This window comes from Epinephelus fuscoguttatus, linkage group LG12 (genome assembly GCF_011397635.1).
Source record: "Epinephelus fuscoguttatus linkage group LG12, E.fuscoguttatus.final_Chr_v1".
Lineage (NCBI taxonomy): Eukaryota > Metazoa > Chordata > Actinopteri > Perciformes > Serranidae > Epinephelus > Epinephelus fuscoguttatus.
Genome location: NC_064763.1, coordinates 2,585,689 through 2,603,104, shown reverse-complemented (window position 1 = coordinate 2,603,104; position 17,416 = coordinate 2,585,689). Strand labels below are relative to the sequence as shown.

At 40.3% G+C, this 17,416-nt stretch overlaps 1 protein-coding gene across 3 annotated transcripts in view; it reads left to right on the top strand.

Moving 5' to 3' along the window:
- LOC125897944 (Down syndrome cell adhesion molecule homolog) overlaps positions 1 to 17,416 on the top strand; it is a 315,828-nt gene that overhangs the window by 129,842 nt on the left and 168,570 nt on the right. For all 3 annotated transcript variants that reach the window (XM_049591460.1, XM_049591459.1, XM_049591461.1), the window contains exon 4: positions 16,702 to 16,848. In XM_049591460.1, the coding sequence (XP_049447417.1) occupies positions 16,702 to 16,848 (147 nt within the window). The remainder of the gene's footprint in view (positions 1 to 16,701; positions 16,849 to 17,416) is intronic.

The following is a 17,416-nucleotide window of genomic DNA, read 5'->3' as shown; positions in this document are numbered from 1 at the left end:
TCCCATCGATTGCTCCGACACACAGGGGGAACTGCCACTGCCTTCAGAAGTCCTCTGTGATGTCCAGCCACTGGCCTCTTGTAGGAAATGCCACAAACTCGTTAAGGGCATCCCAGATGGCACAGCATGTCTCCTCAACAATGCTACAGACAGTGCTGGTGCCCATCTTATAACTGGCCGAGAGTGCCAGGTGGCTGATACTGATGCACAGGTACCGCAAAGTCACCGCCAGCCTTTGCAATTCAGAGGACGGACATACCACATTCTAGGCCTATCCTTTGCATGATTTTTTTTTGCTGCCGACGATTCAAAAGTAGCATCAGAATGCACTCCTCTTCAGTAGCCATTTTGATCTCAATATCAAATATGAATAGGCCTATCACCCATAATGTACCAGTGACTCTGCTACCTCCTACTGCGCAAGCGATGTATTGCATTTCAAGTGTTGCCCGCGTCTCTTGCGTTCAATCTTTTGACTATGAAAGGAAGTGTGTCGCTTGCGCCTCTTGTGTTGCTTGCTCGCGTTGCATGCACCAACTATGAAACAGCTCTAATTATGCATGCGTGACAGGGCAGTAGTCACCATACACAATTCCCAAAATTTCCCCCCAATATATAACTGAAACTGAAAAACAACAAAAAAACAGCCTTCATGTGTGACGCAACCTCAGGTCACGTTCAGGTCAGGTCAAAGAGCAGCACGGAGCACAGAGAAGTAAGTCAAGATCACGTCGACAAGAAAACGTCCAGAATTGTTATCTTGGAGGACATCATTGCAGTTGGTTAACTATTTTTCTATGATCTTAGATGTAAATATTGCATGTTTCTTTCAGATAAAACACATTTTTGACTTGTGAATGAGTCAATGGAATTTCTTGCAATAATGAAAAAATACTGGCAATCATGTCCGCCTGGCACAAACCACATGTTTTGGACAGCTGTGAAGTGACAGAATGCCCCAGCATCATGGTTCTTATATTGCCAGATTCCAGATAGCCTCCCCTCTTCATATATGGCAGAATGTCAACTTTCAACTTGCTATGGTGAGATACATGTAAAAATGTAAGAATTTAGTAACATAGTAACATTGAATATAAAATACAGGCACATAGAGGGACATGTAATGATGGCAAATCTGGTTAGCCCAGATTGTTCTGAAAAAAAAAAAAAAAAACAAGATATAGCATGTGTATGTAGCCTTTATAATAACTGTGATATGAGCTTAAAAGTAAAGGCAGTAAAAATACCCCAAAAAAGGCCTAGGGCCCAAAGGGTTCAGAGGAATAGCAGGCAATCAATCTATTGTTCAGCACACACACTGGTAACTATCACAATCAAGGAGGTTGTCTGTCTGGAATAATATGTTCAATCTAGTTGGGGATCAGCTCACTGGATAGGCAATCAAAAAGATGAAGTTTACAAGTGTACTTAAGAATATTAGCCATTCCCCCAGCAGATGATTGAACACACCTGGGCTTACGCCATGAGGGCCCACTCCTTTTTCCAGCTTCAGCTGGTGATCAATCACATGTTAAACTTCTGCTGTTGTGATGAGGTCATCTAACAGTGGCATGCTCACATTATATCCAATATCCATTATTATATCCATCCAATGTATGCTGCCAATGGGCAGTAGCTGCATTATCAACAATAGGTGAGTTGGTGAATTTACTTGTGATTTTAGCAGGCACAACACTAGGGCACTCTGTCTCCGCAAATATGTCTTCAGCTGCATTCCTTTCCCAGTAATTCTCTCCTTTTTTCTCTGCCACTCCTATGAAGGTTTCTCTCTCCGTTTTCCATATGTCACACATGTAATTTTTGAGTTACTTATGTAATTGAAGCTATACAACAAACATACTTATTTGACCTCAAACCATGATTTCTTTTCCTAAGCTTTACCAAGTAGTGTGGTTGCCTAAAGCTTAAGTATTTGCCAAAAACTATGTTTCTTGTGTACACAGATGTTTATTTTGAAAAGACATTGTAGCATGTAAAGATTGGAAATGATATGGTGTCCCTGAGTGTCAGAAACGGATGCTAGACAGGTATATAGAGCGTCACAGTTTGAAGGTTAGGGCCACTGAACAAGCTGCTGTATTTGTATTTGTGTGACAGTGTGTTGCTATTTGAAGTCAACACCAGAAGCTCATAAAGCTCATACACCCAATCATCTATTTATATACCACTTCAAAAGGGTGCTTTAGAATAAATTTTTGATGCAGATAGTTGTTGGTTTGTTTGTATGCAACTTTACAAGCTGGATGGAATAACCGTTTGTTTGTTTGTTTGTTTGTTTGTTTGTTTGTTTTTGTCAAGCTGCATGACTTTGACTGGCCAAGGTTTTAGTGACACTGTAGGCCCTGGCTGTCTCCAGGGACCACACTCACTAATACACTCCAAGACAGTGGCAAGGCAGTGGGGAAACTGCCAGCAGAGTGATGAGGAAGCAATTTTATCTGCATTGTTTAGCTGACTGCATGGGTTTCCTGTAAATGGCCACCAGACTGTTGGTGTTGATAGGTCAGACGATGTAAAGTTCTTTGGAGTCAGAGGCAAATTTAGGCATTCAAGGTCATAGAGAAAATAATCAGTCTCTTCTTTACAAAAGGGTTTGGGGAGTGGAAGTGGATCTATACTGTAGGGCTGTAGTCCCTTGGTCAACTAGTCAATTATTTGGTCGATATGCTCTCGTCTGACCAAATTCTCATTAGTCGAAAAATCGCTGTGTTACTTTCATAAGAAGAAAAGTGCTACATCGATAGCTTTCCAGGATTAATCCATAATTTCCTGTGGTGGGGGGGACAGGCCAAGTTGAACTCGCCCACCCTGACGTTCAGCGTCGCGGTGACTCACACCTCTTGTCTGTTTCTGTAAGCTGAAACCATTTCCCTCAGTGGAAACAAAGCTTGTATTTACTTGTATTTCACAGATAAGAAACAATAAATTGTGAAAACAATAAAGCGTCAACTAAAATAGCATTTTAAATCTTGTGTGTGATTTGTCCTTCAGGGATTTTTACTTTGGGATTTATCCTGGCTCGTCGCTAGGCTAATGTATGCAATGTAAAATGCCAAATTATGTACCGTTACCTTTGTTACATGTTGTTGCTGTTGTCCCTGGCTTTATATGAGACAAGGGAAAGATCACTAGACGCTACGCTAATTTATACAATGTAAAATGCCATAGACTTGTGCTAATAACGTTAGCATGTTGTATTGGTGGGGGAAATGTGTCCAGATAAAGACATGTGTTTGTCTGTCAATTCTGCAATTTATCCAACTTATTTTCAAACACGGAAATAAATAAAAACTTCCGTGTTTCTGTGCTTGACTTCCGGTCAGCCGCTTGCCCTCATGCTTTCCCTTACCGGAGCTAACGGTGCAAGCTAATTTTTTTTAATTTTCAATTGTTTATGTTAGTTAATCAGTTAGATAGTTAGTTAGTCTGTGTATTTTATATAGATAACTGTGCCAACGTTTCCGTTATCCGGTAATTAAAAAATAATTCCCTCTAATCGCACATCAATCAAAAACTATAAACCAAAAAAGCACAATCTATCCCGAGCAGTGTTGGGTAAGGGTTACTTTAAAAGTAACCAGTTACTTTACTGCATTACTCCCTGAGTAAAGTAACTCAGTTACTTTAAAAATACTTCCAACATTACTCCCTGAGAAAAGTAACTCAAGCACTTTTAAAGTACTTTTGAGTGTTCTACATTTCCTATTGGGCAATGGACCACAGGGCGCTAAGCCTACATTATTTTGTCTCCAAAATTAAAGTTATGGACCACTTGCCCTTCACTGAGATCCAATTCTCCCATCACAGCCGTCACTTTGACCAGCAGAAACACAGAACGATCTGCTGCCGTAGACAACTGTATGACAACAACACCCCAGCATTTTTAATATTTCCTCTAGGGATGTTACCACACAGAGTAAAAGAGGGAAATGATGGTGTGAAACAGTGGAGGCACTTTGTCAACCCGCTGAGTTAACGTTACTGTCATTAGCATCAAGCTAGCAAACAATGGTACATCCTCACGGTCGGACATAAAGTAATAACATTAACAAAAAGCAGCGGGGCTTTTACTCACCACAACTGCAGAAGCTCCCAGCTTCATTTGAAACAAAGTACATTATAGACGGTCCATTATTTATTAATCCCTCTGTGTGTTTATATATTTACTTTTTATCTCCATTGTCTTTGTAAAGTTAACATATCGCACCGTCATTTCAAACTCAACACTTGTTTCAAAGTAAAAGCCCCGTATAACCTCGGCTGAGAGAATCCCTCCATTTTCTAAATAGGCTTTTATTCTGAAACATTTGTCAGAACTTCCAGTAGAAGATACAGTAGCTTGATATTTTACTTATGGCGCTTCAAATGTAGCTCTTGCCATCTGGTGACACTTTTAGGTGACTACAACAACATCTCGGCTGGCACATAAACAGAAACAATAGTAAAAGTGATAAAAATAGGACAAGAATAACCCAATGACATCACACACGCCGTGAAAGACGACCGGGGATAATTGGTGAGTACCAGTGTGTAGCGTGTACCAGGCATAATGCAAGTCCTGAGTCTGAAATATGTCTGTCAGCGAGTCCTACTCCACCTATTCAGACTCCACCATAGATAATGGCAGCATTTCTCCGACAACATAGCTAGCCACAAGCTCCGTGGCTTCTTTCAGACTGATAGGTTTAACGTTATCTCCGTTATTAGAACCAAACGACAGCCATTGCTGTTTTGGAGCTGAAGGACCAGCGTTCTAAAAGTAACGGAAGTAACTGATGTCTTACTTTTGTAATGCGTTACTCTGTAACGCGTTATACCCAACTCTGATCATGAGTGAGACAAACTGCTTGATCCCTGTCTTCAGTGTACCAGCAAAGAACCTGCAGAACCGAATCAGCGGAAAAACACACCGGGCTACACAGCCTCTCTACCTGAGTAGCTGAAGCTGCGGCTCGCACCCTCGGCACACAGATACAGCTTCTGCATGCCAGCCAAACGTGTGCGTAACTGTGAGAAATAACTATGAGGTGTACGCTGCTTTTCTATCTTTATTTTCCTTTTATTTATTTATTTCTGTCAGTGACATACACTCCTAACACAGGACGGGTTGTTTTTATTGACTGAGTTGATTATTAAGCCATAGTGATGTGCGGATCGGCTCTGATAGCACCCGAATCAGCATGGAGGCTACGCATCAACCATCCAGCCATTACGACATGATTGAGCTATCAAAGCAGTTTTGTGTTGCTATGTGTGGTATTTATTCAGTTTTGGGAAATCACGATGTCTCGAAAGCATCAGTGGCTGCAGCTGACAGGGACAGCTATCACTAGCAGCAAAGCTAACACCAGGACGTCATCTGTTAAAAGCCTCCCATTGTCGGATATAGCATGAAACTACTCCAGTTAGCTCAATCATGTTGTAACTAAGACATCCGCTGGAAAAAATATTTTTTTCATGGACCATTTATAGAGTTATTACAGACACTGCTAACGGCTAACAGCTAACGGTTAGCCCAGCTAATCTACGATAACCATGTTATTAATTACAAAATGTGTACACAGAAATAGTAATGTTTGTTCAATCGTATTTATAGACTTTACAAACATCAGATTAGTCTAAACGGTGATATAGTGATGTGAAAGCTATTTAGGTATGTATATATACAGTACAGGCCAAAAGTTTGGACACACCTTCTCATTCAATGCGTTTTCTTTATTTTCATGACTATTTACATTGTAGATTCTCACTGAAGGCATCAAAACTATGAATGAACACATGTGGAGTTATGTACTTAACAAAAAAAGGTGAAATAACTGAAAACATGTTTTATATTCTAGTTTCTTCAAAATAGCCACCCTTTGCTCTGATTACTGCTTTGCACACTCTTGGCATTCTCTCCATGAGCTTCAAGAGGTAGTCACCTGAAATGGTTTCCACTTCACAGGTGTGCCTTATCAGGGTTAATTAGTGGAATTTCTTGCTTTATCAATGGGGTTGGGACCATCAGTTGTGTTGTGCAGAAGTCAAGTTAATACACAGCCGACAGCCCTATTGGACAACTGTTAAAATTCATATTATGGCAAGAACCAATCAGCTAACTAAAGAAAAACGAGTGGCCATCATTACTTTAAGAAATGAAGGTCAGTCAGTCCAGAAAATTACAAAAACTTTAAATGTGTCCCCAAGTGGAGTCGCAAAAACCATCAAGCGCTACAACGAAACTGGCACACATGAGGACCGACCCAGGAAAGGAAGACCAAGAGTCACCTCTGCTTCTGAGGATAAGTTCATCCGAGTCACCAGCCTCAGAAATTGCAAGTTAACAGCAGCTCAGATCAGAGACCAGATGAATGCCACACAGAGTTCTAGCAGCAGACCCATCTCTAGAACAACTGTTAAGAGGAGACTGCGCGAATCAGGCCTTCATAGTCAAATAGCTGCTAGGAAACCACTGCTAAGGAGAGGCAACAAGCAGAAGAGATTTGTTTGGGCCAAGAAACACAAGGAATGGACATTAGACCAGTGGAAATCTGTGCTTTGGTCTGATGAGTCCAAATTTGAGATCTTTGGTTCCAACCGCCGTGTCTTTGTGAGACGCAGAAAAGGTGAACGGATGGATTCCACGTGCCTGGTTCCCACTGTGAAGCATGGAGGAGGAGGTGTGATGGTGTGGGGGTGTTTTGCTGGTGACACTGTTGGGGATTTATTCAAAATTGAAGGCACACTGAACCAGCATGGCTACCACAGCATCCTGCAGCGACATGCCATCCCATCCGGTTTGCGTTTAGTTGGACGATCATTTATTTTTCAACAGGACAATGACCCCAAACACACCTCCAGGCTGTGTAAGGGCTATTTGACCAAGAAGGAGTGTGATGGAGTGCTGCGGCAGATGACCTGGCCTCCACAGTCACCGGACCTGAACCCAATCGAGATGGTTTGGGGTGAGCTGGACCACAGAGTGAAGGCAAAGGGGCCAACAAGTGCTAAACACCTCTGGGAACTCCTTCAAGACTGTTGGGAAACCATTTCAGGTGACTACCTCTTGAAGCTCATGGAGAGAATGCCAAGAGTGTGCAAAGCAGTAATCAGAGCAAAGGGTGGCTATTTTGAAGAAACTAGAATATAAAACATGTTTTCAGTTATTTCACCTTTTTTTGTTAAGTACATAACTCCACATGTGTTCATTCATAGTTTTGATGCCTTCAGTGAGAATCTACAATGTAAATAGTCATGAAAATAAAGAAAACGCATTGAATGAGAAGGTGTGTCCAAACTTTTGGCCTGTACTGTATATATATATATATATATATATACACATAGCTAAACTTAACAAGGTAAACAACAAGGCGATTCCCATTTAGGCTACACAGTGGTCAAGAGTGCTGGACCAGAAGTGTTGCACAAAAAAAACGGAATCCGTCTGTGTTCTGTTTTGCCTCCGTGTTTCTGTGAAAAATAAGGTGAATAGTGAAGCAAATTTATATACTTGTGTTTGAAATTGTCTATATTAAGCCATATTTAATGTGTGTTTTGAATCAACTAAACTTTACATCACTTAACAGAGTCCTCCACCGCAGACTAGTATTTTGGAGGTGTAATTGCGGAGTGACACAGACACACCACCGCAGAAGTAAAAATAACATGCAGATTTTTTTTCCCCACGACTAATCGATTAGTTGAAGATTATGTACGACTTTAGTTGACCAAGATTTTCTTTGGTTGACTACAGCCCTACTATACTGTACATCTAAGCACCATGTGCCTTCATATTCCCATGTTTTTAAACAGCATATTTTTAGAAAGTATACTTTGTGGTGCATGCAGAGCTGCAAATGTGTATACAGGTATCAAGTCAATGTTTGGTTTCAGTACGCCCTTTTGTTTTCATTGTCACAATATCTTTACAATTGTAATGTACAGTACTCAGTTATGTAACAGCATGTTTGATTTGAGAGGGACAGCAAATGCTGGAAGAAACAGAGGCAGAGGTGCTGGGCTGAAATATGTCAGGCAGACAGGGATGACTTTTTTTTTGTGGGATAATTACACTTACCATGATCTGAATTACCATATGAAAGTTGTGTCTTTTTTTCCCTGCACTGAGAGCGCATAGACGTAAACTAATTTGTAAGTCATTTAAGATGACAGAGAGTGGGATTATATCCCAGAGGTGCTCTTTCCCTCTTGATTCTTTATTTCTCTCTCTCTCTCTCTCTCTCTCTCTCTCTCTCTCTCTCTCTCTCTTTCCTGCTTGTTCTATCTCTACCTTTTCCCTCCCTTATCCCATGTCATCTTTCCTCCACTCGTGTTTCAATTATAGAATACTGAAATGACTCAGACAACGAAGGTAGTAACTCCTTTCACTATTTTGGGGCAGATGGTCACCCAGCATGTGTAGGTCAGTGTCAAGCTACTGTTTGTCACTAGCCTCTCTGTTAAGGTGGCAATATATAAATATTTGAAATAATCTTGCCATTCTGTATGTAAGCTATGATCACTGAATCGAGGGACGGAGTTGTCTCGCCTCTGAGCCAGGAACGGAGGCCATAACAGGGCCAAAACGATGTATGTATAAACAGAACAGCCACCAGGACAGGTGTGTTGTTTTGACCCCGTGTTATGTGTGCAAACCACCAACAAAACAATAAGGTCCAGGAGCACCTTACCCTCTAGGCAGAGGATGAGATCAGCCATCATAAAACAGGGATGGTAAATGATTGTTCTTAACATGCTATGTCATTGTTATTGTTTATAAAGTGCTGCTGATGTGTGTGTTATGTGTGGGCCCAAACGCAATCTGTTGATTTTTTCAATTAATTTCAGTTGTGATCCAAAATGAAAATCTGTGAGAATCTGCAATTTTTTTTTTTATTTGTGTGTGTGTTTTTGCTTGTAATGTGATAGACAATATTCATTTATAATAACAATTGTTTCTGAACAAAAAATAACCTCACACAACACATCCATGCTTAAAATTACCTCAAGCAGGATTAAAGAACTACTTAATAGATTTTAGCAGAAACTTTGATTCAGAAATTTGATTTAATCATGAATACTTCAAGAAAAATATATACATTTATTGGGAAAGTCAATCAATAAAATGAAGGACACATGGCCATTAAAATGGAAGGTTCAATATGGAGCAGAGAAAACAAAAGCTCATTTGCCCATCTATTAACAGTGAATCTTATTTTCAACATTTCATCTCACTACACCACTAACTTTGATTTTAATGCTAACTGAATACAACACACAACTGTCACACATATGCACAAGGAGATGGAGGAGACAGTGACAACATTCTGAGTTTTACAAGCAGCATCCATATTCCTAAAATCTACAGAAAATCTGAGGAGTTATGCATGCGTTGATTCTGTATGGGCCTAGAAACCAATGCAGTTGTGTTACACATGACATCATTACACCTCTTTTGATTCTGAAATGCTGTCATACTCTCGGAAATCACACACGGTAGCAGAATGATGCTGTCATTCTGTGTAAAAATACAAAGGTCGTCTAAAGATGGGACTTTGCAGCCTCTCTGTAGTTTGATCTTTGTGTAAAAAGAGCTACTGTGTGTCACTGTGCTCAACTTTATTGGAAATCCTTCTCTCTTAGTCCTTGCCACAAGTGAACCTGTGTGTCCAGTGACAACACCCTTACACCAATGCAAGGTGTCCTTGATGGTAAGTGTAACAATAGCATTTCAATGGACATGATTCAGCCTTTTCTCACTGTTTCTGTTATGTCTCACACACAATTTAGGTTTCAGTGAAAAAGTGTAAAGCCTCCCAATTTGAATCAACAAAGAGTCTACTTGCAGGCTCAGTGTGGCTTATATGGGGATTAATTAAAGCTATTGAGCGTGAATTCACAGAAAGAGACTTGTGTTTGTGGCACCATCAGTGCCAAAGCAGCTGGGTGAACTGAGGAGGGGAAGAGGAGACGACTGATGGTCCAGCAAGCCAGGTGGGATGAAGTGAAGTCATAGTTTTAAAAATGTACGCTAATACAGGTGGGGCACAAACACATGCTCATATGTCTTGCATATTAACACACATACACTGCAAGAACAGTGGAGGCTGTCTCTCAGGCTGTATTATTGCGTAGTAGGTGGAGTACAGAGGAGCAGGGAAAAGCGTAGTGGTTTGCCTTCGATCGTTATTATTGACCATTCCTTTATGCAGCAGTATGCCGCATAAACACATTCGCACTCACTTACATGCACACACACACACACACACACACACACACACACACACAAAGAAACGCACATGTCCACGCACACAAAGACCTTGATATACAGACACACAAGCCAGTGGGATTTGAGATAACTGCAGTGGTACAAGTATACACAGAAATGCCCTCATCTTACAAGGACATGCAAATACAATACAATAGGCCTGTACCTCTGCATGAGATAATAATTTGTTAGTAAATATGAGCTGGTTCTGGGGAGAAAGAAACAGAATCTAACAAAGAATTAAGAATATAATTAATGGCATTGGCCCTGGACATTTTTTTTTATTATTATTATTTTTTTATCATTTTCAAATTAACACACACCTATATATGTACCATGTGAAAAATGGTTTACTCCCATGTTAATGTACCTCTGGCTGAAAACACAGCTGAGTAGCTGTGTTTGTACTGAAAGGTGCAGAATTGACTGATATCATGTTTCAGAACAGTGTGTCACAACATTTAGGTGTTCAGGTGTATACATTTTCTTGAGATAGTCGTAGTTGTTCAGGCAGATCATGTTCTTTGTTTGTACAGTGAAGGCAGACTCAAAAAAGTACCAAGATGTAACTTTACTTTTGGCTACTTATACAAGTTGTCATAAATCAGTTCAGAAAGGACCCAGATTCAGAGCAGTAGGCAGATTGGGGGTTTAAACAAAAACCGAGCTTTAATGCTGGTAAAAAATTAAAATAAAAACAAAATCCTCCAAACAGGCAGCCAAACAAAACACAAAGTCCAAAAGAAAGGAGAACCAAAACTAAATGGAAACAAACCAAAGACGCATGGTGACCACAGGAATGAACACTGGTAAGAAATTAAAAAAAGACACAAGAGACTCGGCAGGAAATGACACCATAAACACGGGGATAAAACTAGACACAGCTGTCCATATACACAAAAACTAGACACAGCTACAGAAGGTGGACACAGGCAAAAGGAGGAAAATAGGGGTTGGCTTACAACAAGTTTGTGGTAGGGAACACTAGGGTGGAGCAAACAAGACTAATACATAACAGGTGTGAAGGGAAGACTCTGGGAACAGGGAAGGACTAACGAGACTGAAGGAAGACGGTGTGACAGAAAACAGGTGTCAGAACAATAGCTGGTTTTCGACAACTTCGGAGTAAGACCAAGTTGGAAGACATAACACATGTTGAGAGAATCTACAAAATAAAACAGGACACAGATTAAACATAAATGGATAACATAAAACAAGGAAGAACACAAACAGAAAAACTCCAAACAAAGTTCACAAGATAACAGAATATAAACAAAAAACAGGATCATGACAGCAGTTTAGCATACCAAATGTGTAAGGTGTCAATTATATTTTAAAGAGTTAAGAAGGGACTATGAAAAATGGTAGTTTTGGGAAACGTGTTTGTGCTTTTTTGCTCATAGTTAAATGAGAAGATCGATTCTCCACTCAGACATGAGTGGTATCAATCTTCTCATCCAACTCCTGGCATGAAAATAAATAAACCTATTATCTATTATTTTTTTGTAAATCTATTCCCTTGAAGCATTTTACTCATTGCAGTGTTTCCTGGATCCAGCATAGGCCAGCAAGTCCTCCTCTAAATCAGCCCCAGTGAGAAATTCACTAATAGTCCAGTGCCAGTTTGATTCACTGGTATACATAAGACAAGCACATGCATACACATTGAAATCCATGTGTGAGCATGTGTGCGCGTCTGTTTTAATGTGCATTTAAAACACAGGTAAACTCCCTCTCCCAACCCTGGCCTTTTATTACAGTGACAGCCAGTCTGTTCTCATGAAGGCTCCTCTGATTCATAAGCCTGTATTGTCAACTTTCAGAGGAAAAGCAGATGAGAGAAAATGGAAAAAGGAGAAAAGAAAGACATGCGAGACAGCCTGCTCTTCCATTTTCTTTTGATATCTGCTTACTCTGAATTGTTTATTTTCTTGAAAATAAGCTGCACGTGCAACCAATAAAATAACAATTTGATATTCTTGCTTGTCTCTGTTGTTGTATAATGAAGGATTACAGACATGCACCTATGGGTGTATACTACCTCTCCTGCCCCCCTAATTTTACCACTGGTTGTTGTCACACACTAGACCACAAGCAGAAAAAAAATGCTTGAGGTTATCAAATCTGTGGTCTCTCATTTCTAACTAGGTCATCACTTGCTCACAGTAGTGTCCTCACCACCCTTTTCTCTCTCTGTGTTCCTCCCTCTTCCTCTTTATTGTCTCCCCCATTTCTCCGTCCTCTTATTCATCCTTTCTTATTTCACCATTCCTGTTACCTGTTGGAAGTCATCTCACGTCATTCACTACATTCACTGTCTGCAACTGTAAAATATTGTTCCAAATATTAGTAAAGATTTTGCTCATTTCATTCTAAATGAACGTAATGGAGAGGCCAAAAGTGACCAAATACTTTAAAAATGTTTGCAGTGATTATTGAATTATTCTTGAGATGAACACAATGCTTACACCTCTTTCCATTATTCTTGCATGCACTCTGTAAGGGCCTGTACCAGCAGCTTTAGGGCCCTATTTAGATGGTCTAAAGCGGACGGCGGAGGGCGCATAATCCATGTTGCAAGTGTCATTGCTATTCAGATGCAGACGCAGTTGTCATTTTCACGCCCTGCACCCTTGTCGTCTAACTAGCAAATGAACTTGCGTTTCTCTGGGTGTGTTGGTCTAAAAATGAGGAGTGGTCAGGCGCAGTCATGGCGCGTTGCTAGTTAGATGATGTAAAAAGCAAATGCGCCAGTGACCAACAAAAACCTGGTCTAAAGTCAATGGCGCAGTATTTTGCTGTTAATCAAGTTAGTAATATGCATCTCTACGCAGGTGCACAACGCGCGTGCACTCTGCTCAGACACACAGGGAGCAGCCACACATATGCAAAAGATAACAAATAAAAATATGTTTACAATGTGAAAGGTTATTATTGTGCACATTAAAATATTTATCAGAAACACGTCTTAATGGTCAGTCATTAATCAGAATGATCTCATCGCAGTAATGATGATCATCATAATCCGGGAGGTCCAAGCTCGCATATACGAGCATGTACGAATATACGGAACTGCGAGCAGACCTCCACGGGCTGATGATGCATAGCCTGTAAAATGAACTTGTCTTTCCCAGTTGAATTGTGATCATTTTGGCATGTAAATCACAAAATCAAAGATGTGAAAATGTTTGATAAACTTTATTTTGACATAAACACAACAATAACCAGCTTCTGTGAACTAAAAACGTAAACTTATTGCCCTACAAGTACAAATGTATATTTAAAAAAAAAAAAGAAATGCTTTTAGAACTTTTAGAATCTTGTCAGGAGGAGGAGGAGGACGAGGAGGAGGACCCCAGCTTTACAGCCAGCACGCAGCCAGACCAGACGGGCCCGGGTGCAGCCACAGGACCAGCCCTTCCTGCACCTTCAGGCGAGGGGGGTGTTGTTCAGGATGCTGGAGAGGGAGCTGGGCTCTCTAACCTCCCGGGTTAAAATAAAATAAATTGAATAATTTACAATTTGTTGACAGCGTTTCTCTCGTGCGCGCGCACTCTCTCTTTCTCTCTCACAGTCTCACTCTCAGACTCACTGTTTCTTTTCTTTTGACTTTTCTAAGATGACAGATGCTGAGTATATACTGCCTATCTGATGCTGTGGCTGTTTGTGGTTGGCTGAGAGGGATGTGAACTTATTAGTTTGCAGCTGTGTTAATCAAATCAGGTTGGGCTTCCATTACGCGTGCCAAACGTGCCAAACGGTGCCAATCCCCTTTGATCTGACATCAGATGTGATGGGACAGTCGATATAGAGATACATTTATCGTCTCCTCAGCTGTAAAACGCTCACTCTTTCCAGTTGGTAGGTCCGCCATCTAACTAGCTCTCCGCCATGCGCTCCAATCGCGCCTCTTTTAAAGGGGATGAGAGGTGACACTCTGATTGGCTTATTGAATGATACGCCCAAAACACACCCATGACTAATTCACAGAGTAAGTCCAACCCTTTTAGACTCTCCGCCATGGCGCACAGTCTAAAAATGCACTGTCTAACTAGCAAGTGACTGGGACACGCCCATGTGCCGCATGCATGGCGCTTTGCGTTTTAGACCATCGAAATAGGGCCCTTAATCTGTGTTAAACTGTCATGACAGGACTAAATGTGAATAATTCACACCCCATAAAGTCTGTATTAAGATATCTCTACCAATATTGCCAGAATGCAGTACATTTGATCCCCGCTCCAGATTGGCTTCTCCATCATCTGTGACATGAAATACCCCGGCAGTCACCAGATACAGCACTTATCACTCCTCATAAACACTGACTACCTCTCTCTACTTCCATGTTTTCACAGAAATTAGCATAACATTAGCATGATATTAGCACATCCAACTTGCACAGCCATGCCTTATCAAAGCGCTCTGTGATCCTTGGCTCCTTGCTCTTTTGCTGAAGCAGAGAAAGAAAGAAAAAGTGAGTGAAACTGAGTTTCCCCCAAGAGAGAGAGAAAGTAAGAGGAGAGCGATGAGCTACATGATAACGAGCTGTGTTACACTACTACACAAAACACAGCCTTGTCACAGCGCTCAGAGCTGTGCTGAGCTAAATTGGCTGCAGCAGATGTTTGGTGACTGCAATCTCACAGAGCTGCATACCTCACTTGACTTGCAAATATTTGCTAAGAGACTTCAAAATTGGATTTTCTGTACTGTCTTCTTTTAGAATGTGTAAGGTGGTGAGTGCATAACAAAAGATACATACAATATAACTATAGAATATTATTTGTTTTAAATGCTAGTTGTCTCCTGTGATGAAATCTGGAGGCAACTTATCCTTGGTTTGTACCTTTCATGTGTCAAACACAGTGTTTCAGACACTACTTTTGAGACACATAGAGACACAGTACAATTTATCCGAGGCTGACCAAACGTCCTCTTTTGCCCGGACATGTCCACTTTTCCTTGTGTGTGTGTGTGTGTGTGTGTGTGTGTGTGTGTGTGTGTGTGTGCGCGTAATCCCCGAGAAGCTGCCTTATCGGCAGATCTCCAACACTCACAATGAGGAAGCAACAGACACTGGTGGCGCAGCATTATTCTAAGCTTCCAAGATGCCAAAGCATCGTGTGCAGCTTCACAGATGAACTGCAGAAAAAATTCCCAACTTACCATCCCGACCCGGTCGGGATATATGGGAGGCTGAGTGCACCGTGTGCAAAGCTGGCACATATGATTATGTGTCTAATAAAGGTGCCAGGGAGCTCAAAGTTGGATTTTCTAATACAGAAGAGGTATTATTTAGAACATTATTTCATATTATTTATTTATTTATTTGTCCAGTAAGACTTGAAAAGATAGCTATTATTTTACAAGTTGATTTTTCCAATACAGAAGAGACATTATTTCTATGATTATTTCATTCCAGAGATTTTACATTTATTTTACATTTATATTTATTTTTGTACAATTGAAACTTGTAAAAAGATTATTATTTTAGGCATAATAATAAAAGTAAGTTGACTAACCTCTGAGAAACCTATCTAAATTTCTGTCTTTGAGAGATATTATTTGGTAATATAACTGAATTTTCTATCCATACATATAAACTTTAAATATATTAAAATTATAAGGCATCTTTGAGTAAACTGTGAGTACCATTTAAGTAGGCTATCTCGTGGCTGGGGCAAGTGTCCTCTTTTTTGGAAATCAAAATATGGTCACCCTAATTTATCCAAGTTGTTTTGTTTTTTTTTCAGGATTAAACTCAGTACGTTAATATGACATTAGAGAAAATCGATTTAAAATGCTAGTCTGACTAAAGCCGGACTTTTAAAGTATGGTAGTCCAAATGTTATCCTACTAAACTGAATTTTTCGACTTAACTGTGCATGGACATGCAGTGACTGTTTGGTCATCGGGCCTCTGCATGTTGCAGTTGGGTCCAGAGTGGTCTTCCTTCATCAGTGGGAGACAATGTGTTTGCTATTATTCAGAATGTATGTAGTAGTAATTATGTTGCATGAAAGTGAATTGTCACAGCACACTCTTGCTGCACCAGACAGTTAAGCTGAGTAGGGAGTCAGTGGGGGCCTGTTAAAGAGGGCATCCTGGGCCTGCACACTGTTGAGAAGGTTCAGTCTGCAGGCCACAGACACTCTCAGAGACATTTGTTTTGTAGAAGATCTGTTTTAAAAAATGTTTTTTAAAACATACATTATACTGATTGACCAAAGGCAATATACTGTCCTTGCAGGTCACAGTAAGATGACAGACTGTTTTTGGTACTGATTGGCCCACAGACAGTTGAATGTTCATACTGTCATTTTAAAATTTTCATTATGACATTAAGACCTGTATTGCAGCTGTTTAAAAATGAACCACACATCAATAGTGTGCACTGACTTAATATGTTTTATTTATTTATTGATTTCCAGTGTCACGGTTTCTCATCACATCCACGGGAGCCCTGTATATCCTGGATGTGCAAATGGAAGATGGGCTGTACAATTACAGGTGTATGACACGCCATAGGTACACAGGAGAGACCCGACAGAGCAATAGTGCCCGCCTCATTGTCTCAGGTAAGAGAATTTATCCAGAGTTCAAATTGTGCACCAGCAATTGTCTTAATATTATATGCTAACAATATATACAATATAACAATATATATATATGCTAAAATAATATGCATGAAACCCTACTTTTTTGGTCTCATTTAGTTTTTAATTTAACTGATGCTTTTTCTAAAGTAGTGCAAAGTGACAAAGGACCATTTGGAAATAAATCTATGTTTGTAATCAAAATAGATCTCGATAATGTGACTGTGAGAGGAAAAACACATGAACTGAAAAGGACATATGTGATAAAGGTCATTAGAACTATTCCAACACAGTTTGTGGAGAAAATGCAAATGTCTCACATTAAACCATTTAAAGGGACTGATTATACACATGAAGCTCAGCAAGTTCAATCAGGAAGACTTCCTTTGTGCTCATTCATTCACAACTCTCTCCATCCCACTCCCACTGCTTCCTCTAATTAGCTGACTATGGGTGTTCACTCTTTTACTTATCCAGTCAAACTTTGCCATGATCTCTCTCAGCCAATCAGGATGCCAATGCCAAATCTGCTCTCTTTTCTGCTGCTCTC